The sequence below is a fragment of the Buceros rhinoceros genome, unplaced genomic scaffold (genome assembly GCF_000710305.1).
Source record: "Buceros rhinoceros silvestris isolate BGI_N320 unplaced genomic scaffold, ASM71030v1 scaffold2795, whole genome shotgun sequence".
Taxonomy (NCBI): Eukaryota; Metazoa; Chordata; class Aves; order Bucerotiformes; family Bucerotidae; genus Buceros; species Buceros rhinoceros.
In genome coordinates this window covers 45551-51550 of record NW_010410958.1, presented here as the reverse complement: position 1 = coordinate 51550, position 6000 = coordinate 45551, and the positions used below count along the sequence as shown (strand labels likewise).

Here is a 6000-nt window from a genome sequence, read left to right as displayed (position 1 = left end):
CTTCAGACCTGGGAAATTAGCAACTGCCTTGGGGTTAGTACGGAATCAAGTGAATTTCATAGATAAGTATATAGCTCATTAATTTCAAATTTTGCAATCTATTTTATATAATCTTTGAGATCTCTTTTTTGTCTATGTAAATGAAATTAAATCTGTTCTCTCTAGAAAGTGTATTTTCAGTAGGTGTATTTAAGCCTTTAACTATGATTACTTAGTGTTTAAATATTATGGTTTTATTTTTCATTTAGGTTGAAGATTGTAAAAATTTCTTTTAAGTGCAAACAGTTTTTTATTCAACTTAGGAAAGAATTGGTGAGTACTGTCTTAAGTGTCATCTCAAAAAATGAAAGCAATGACATTTCTCCATACTGCATGTCTGTATTGTACTGACATACTGTGTTGATTCTTGCCTTTTATCTGCAATTAAAAGTCCAGTTTCACCAACATTCTGGCTATTTCAGTTCTCAGATGGGCCATTACAATACTTTATAAGTATTTATAGTATTTATATTATTTTCATTTGATTTGCCTTACATTTTGGATATGTTTAGTTTTACATTTGTATTCAGGAAATGTAACTTGCTTAGATAAGACAAATGTTGAAAAGGATGAAAGTAAAACAATATTGAAGTTAAATTTCAGAAGAAACCAAATTAAAATTAAAGGCAATGTTTAATGCTGCCTCAGTTGTATGTGTGCTTGTAAGTAAATGTTTGGTTAGAACATGCTGTTTTGTATTGCTCAGATTTAGTAGTACAAGTTGGCTTTGTTGCTTATATTTTAACAGAAGGTATGAGAGTGCCTTTGCAGTTTTAAATAACATAGTAATTTTTTATACTTCTTAATTTGTTGGGGAAAAAGTTGAAGCTTTCTGAGAAGAGTGACTATGTTTCGCTGCTTCTGATGTGTGTTTGCTACCCTGTGAATCACCACGGGACCACTGTGAGTTTAATTCAGCAAGAAATGGATTGTTCCACACCTCCAAGAGATTAGTCTAAATCCATCACAGATGTATCACTGGGGAAAGATGGAGGAATTAATTAAAAATATGACTATGTAATTAACTCATCAAATTAGTTAAAAGGTTTTGTGCAATTCTTACACTGAAAGGATTTGGAAGACCTGAAATGCAGTTATTGACTAGATAAAAAAGATGGATTCTAAGCAGAAATGCATCGTGAGTACTATAGGACTATTCCAGATTTAGAGACAATATGGTTAAACAAGAAAAATATAAGGAGGCCTGATCTGTAACGTCAGGTCAAGCTGATGGCTGCTGACTAGAAGTGAAAACGAGAGTCAGGTGCTTTATCTTAAAGACAGATCCTTTAAAATGAGGTCCAGAAGTTTGCTTTTTTCACAAATGGAACTGCCTGACTACATGCGGACATGCACATGTATTAGTTAACAAGAGAAGTTAAACCTGTGTGCTGGGAGAGGCATGAGTAGCTATCGGTTCAGAATTAGAATAACAAGTTAGAGGGTTTCAGAGTCACTGTGCATAGAAGGAAATGAACTTTGGCTATTACATGAAATAAATGGGAGTATCTGTCAACATGAGCAAACATCACGTAACCTGATCAGGAAAATGGTAAAGATACAAAAAGGTGTGTGGTGACCCAGGTATGTATTAATACTGTTCAGGAGCTTTTGGCTAGTTCTCAAAGGCAGACTGATAGCTGACAGCCCAGAGGTGTATGTAACTTTCATTACAGTTGCAGGAATGTTCTATTTATATCTGAGATGAGAATTTTAGGTTTTATTTGGGATTCAGAAATTATGAACTGCAGTTGTTTTCTAAAAGAGAACTTGAGAAAAAGGCTGTAGTAAGCAGAGTTCAGAACCTTGAAGAATGAGATACCTAGATATAAAATCAGACTGAGTACTGCATTTGAGTTTTTTCTCTATTTTCTGCAGAAAAAAAAATTTCTGCATGTAACTGTAGGTAATATAAAGATAGTTTTGTCATCTTCTTTTTTCTGTTGCTTTTTATTACTCTGCATATTATTTGCACCGGAATGTAGTATGTGTAGCTAATGCGATTTCTCTTCTGAGACATCTTATTCAAGCCAACAAATTAAGAAGTCTCATACTGTTTTTCTTTAAACTCTGTATCAGATGAAAACTGATAACAAGAACTTAATTCATTCCAAGTCACGAATATCTTAAGATCAAAGCTTAAATTTGTCTTCCAAAGAAGGCACACTTAAACTAATTTTTTAATCAAACCTAACATTGAAATTTTTATTTCCAGGGTTACTTTCCCTGAGTAGACTTGTCAGATAAGATTGATCTCACCTATAGTCAGCTTCCCTTAAAAGAATGTATATCCTGTTTCATAATTTAGCTATCCAAAGCTAATCATTAGACTTGCCCTGTAGTAAACAGACACATGCAAAAAGGCAAAACTTTGAAGTACCTTTTAGGATGGATGAGGTTGTTCTCTGATGGTATAAGCTTACTTTTGCTTTCACTCCCATTAACAATAAAGGGAGCCTACATGGCTCTTTTTAGGCAGCAGAAACTAGGTGAAGTGACTAAGTGATTGCGCATTTGGTATGTAAAGTATCTCTGGTCTAGTGCTTTAAGTGTACTTCTGAAAGCACTGATTAATGATACAGCAGTGAAAATGCATTCCTGGTATGCTAATGATGTGTTTCAAAGTTGTGTGTAAATATACAACAAATTGCACAGCTGAGTAATCATATTTATTAGGATGCAAACCTGAGATGCTCTAGGATATTAAATTAGTGGACTTGGGAAAGAATTTTCCAGTGTTTTTATTTTTGCCAAACTGGGCTACATGTACTTTTAAATAGTCCTAAACAGGTATTTTTCAAATATGGTTAATGAGTGTTGAGAGCTCTTAATTGCAACTGTCCTCAAAAGTGCAAGTGCCTTATCTTTTAATCACCTATTAAATTTATTCCCTGACTTGGCATTGCTTAGAGGCATTAACATAAAGCATTATTTGCCTAGTTTTAATAGATAATATCTGTGTTTAAATAAATCATTTAAAGGAAGTCAGATGAAGTAGTTTAATGTCAAAGTCATTTTCCCCTGGTAGCATAATATAATCTTGAATGGAAGCTGGTTTTATATTGTATATAATTATATAGCTGGAACATGCATCCACTGGAGTAGATTTTCTTTCCATTGTTTGTTTATGATTTTGTGGGGGGAAAAGGAAGTTATATGTATGATTTCTTTGTCCGACATTAGAAGCCCCTGAGCTAGCTGTAAATTAATGGTAGAATTTTTCACTATATTTTTTTTTCTTCTGCCTGTTCCGTGTGCTGTTTCTCTTACATGCTTCAAAGCTGTTTGCAAATAATTCAGTCGTTTCGTTTTTCTACGTTTCCCTAAGCTTCTCTGGTTTTAGCTAGTTGCACCCTTGGCTGTTGTGATATCAATAGTCAGCATCAAAGTCTTAATGCTGTATGGCATATTTTAGTGGTCTTGGTTCACTGACAGCCAAATAAGCTGTTCAGCATATTCTTCTGCTCTTTTAGAGCTGAGATGTCCACTGAAAAATTTCTTGAGTCTGTAACAAAACAATACCATAGGCTTATGGTCCATGACCAAGACCTGGTTTCAGTGAGTAGCCAAAATTACTACTGTGTTTTTAGTTACAGATTATGTATCTGAAATTTGAGTTTTGCATTTTTTCTTCTTACTGACTTTTAGAAAGAACTAGAAAGCACTAGAATCACAAGATGATATATGGGCTGATCTGCCCAAGTACATGCTTGATGTTAAGTAATGCTGGCATTCATTAGGTGCCTAGTTGATTGTTACCTAATCCTGTTGCAGTTTCTGCCGTTGCGTTTTTGCATGAAGAGCAGATACTGTTGGTACAATCTGTGTCGCATTTAAGCTTCCATGGGACTTCTGTCCACGATTTGTGGAGTATCTTGAGTCCCTGAGCATCTGCTGCTTATAAAGCACAAGCCTTTTTGTCTCTCTGAGATGGGGGTAGGGAATTTTCCTTTGTTCTGGGATTTTTCTTTGTTTAGGCAAAGTGAAAGAGACTTACCAGAGAATATCTTTCTCAACCCAGTTTCTCTCCTGAGTAGCCTGATCTGAAGTCACTGTTGCAAATCAGGTGAAGGTGGGTTTGAATGAATGTCCCCACCCGAGGTGAACATTCAAGATCGGAGCTGTTGCATGTGAGAGGAGCACCAATATCCATTCTACTTCCTTACGTTTTTGTCCCATTAAAAGAAAAAAAAGGAATGACAACCATGACTTAGACTTCACTTTTCCCTATGCCACCAGTGTTTCTTCTTGGATTCTGTAGCTAGCCTGCCACATGGTGTACATTTGTAAGGTTATGATTTAAATTAACTTACATGGTGGTATATGGCTTACCTGTAGTTTCATGCTTGAGCTCTAAGCCTCATCACTGGTATAACACTCCAGTTGCTTCACTCTTTTTTCCCTCTGCAGCATGCAGACTGTCTTCCTCTCTCTAATAGGAACCATGGACATAATTAGTAAGGTAGTAATTTCAGAGTTTAATCCAACTGTGACTCCCTGAGGTAGTCTTCTAACACTGCCTCAACAGAGCTAAAACTCTGAAATAACTGTGGTTTTGTCCTAGCAGAGAGCGTTCAGCATCTTCCTGAAGCCTTGTGCTATAAAAACATTCTCATAGGCTGCAGTATTATAACCATCCTGGTATTTCATGTGCTTTTCGCTGAAGTACCGTGGACATTATAAACATTGTCTTGAGATCTTATGCTGAGCCCATATTGATTCAAGCCTACTATTTTCAGGGGAAACAGAGGCAATCTTATTCTCAATTCAGCTCTCAGACAGCAGTAGGACCAGGGCTTGCACCCCAGAATCATTAGCAAAGATCAATTTCAAGTGCCTAACTTACATTTGGATATTACAAAACCTGCAAGAGTGGGTGGGAAAAGGATGCATGCACTTAGGAGCCAATGTTACATATTCTTCTTTACCTTAAAGATTGATTCCTAGCTGTAATTGAGATGAGGGGTAGGGTTTGAGAATCAGTTCTGTCTGCACTGGGATGAAAGCCTTAAAAGCTATGAATAGAACTATTGTTAAGGTACCTTTAAAGCTCTAACACACCAAGTTCCTGTGAAAGTGCTGTTTCGCATTACAATTAAGCTGATATAGCTGCAGCTCCTTCTCATCCTACAATACCAGCTCCTCCTTCATGCTTCATGCCTGATCTAGTGATCAGATGGTGGCATGAGAATCAGATCAGCTTGTTCCCTGGAATACAAGCTAAGGGAAGTGGCAGGATTCCTCCCCACCCCCAACCCATAATTCTAATGCTTTGAATGACGTGAAAATGCTCGATCATCAGCCCATAACTTGTCATGTTTTCTTTCTAACAGCATAAAAGGATGACATACTACAATTTTGCTACATTATGAAAACTTTTTGTTGGAATCTAAAATCTTAGCTGGTTTGTCCTTTAAAGGATCCAGATAAGGCAGTCCATAATGTTACATAGTTGGTTTCTTGCAGAACAGTAATGTGTCTTGTTCATATTATTGTACATTTACATTGTTGAGAAAGCATTTTTTTTTTTTTTTTAACTGAATAGGTAATGGACTTAATTTCTGTTACCTTGTTTTAATTTTTAAGTACTTCTGTTGAAAGTCTAGAAAATACAGGAAAAAGTTGGCAATTCTTGGAAATTAATAAGAAAGATATGTCAGTTAATTTTTGTCAGTTGAAGTAAAATAATTAGGTTTTAGTTTCTTGCATATAATTTCTGGAATTCAGAATCTTAGAATGGTTTGGGTTGGAAGGAACCTTTAAATGCCATCTAGACTGACCCCCCGCTGCCGCGAGCTGAGACATCTTCAACTAGAGCAGGCTGCCCAGAGCCCCATCCAACCTGACCTTGAAGGTTTCCAGGGCTGGGGCATCTACCACCTCTCTGGGCAACCTGTGCCAGCGTTTCACCACCCTCAGTGTAAAAAACTTCTTCCTTATATCTAGTTTAAATCTCCCCTC

At 36.4% G+C, this 6000-nt stretch overlaps 1 protein-coding gene across 1 annotated transcript in view; it reads left to right on the top strand.

Moving 5' to 3' along the window:
* PTPN4 (protein tyrosine phosphatase, non-receptor type 4 (megakaryocyte)) overlaps window positions 1–6000 on the top strand; it is a 68098-nt gene that overhangs the window by 24816 nt on the left and 37282 nt on the right. Inside the window, exon 10 of the mRNA XM_010135782.1 lies at window positions 249–312. Coding sequence (XP_010134084.1) covers window positions 249–312 — 64 coding nt within the window. The remainder of the gene's footprint in view (window positions 1–248; window positions 313–6000) is intronic.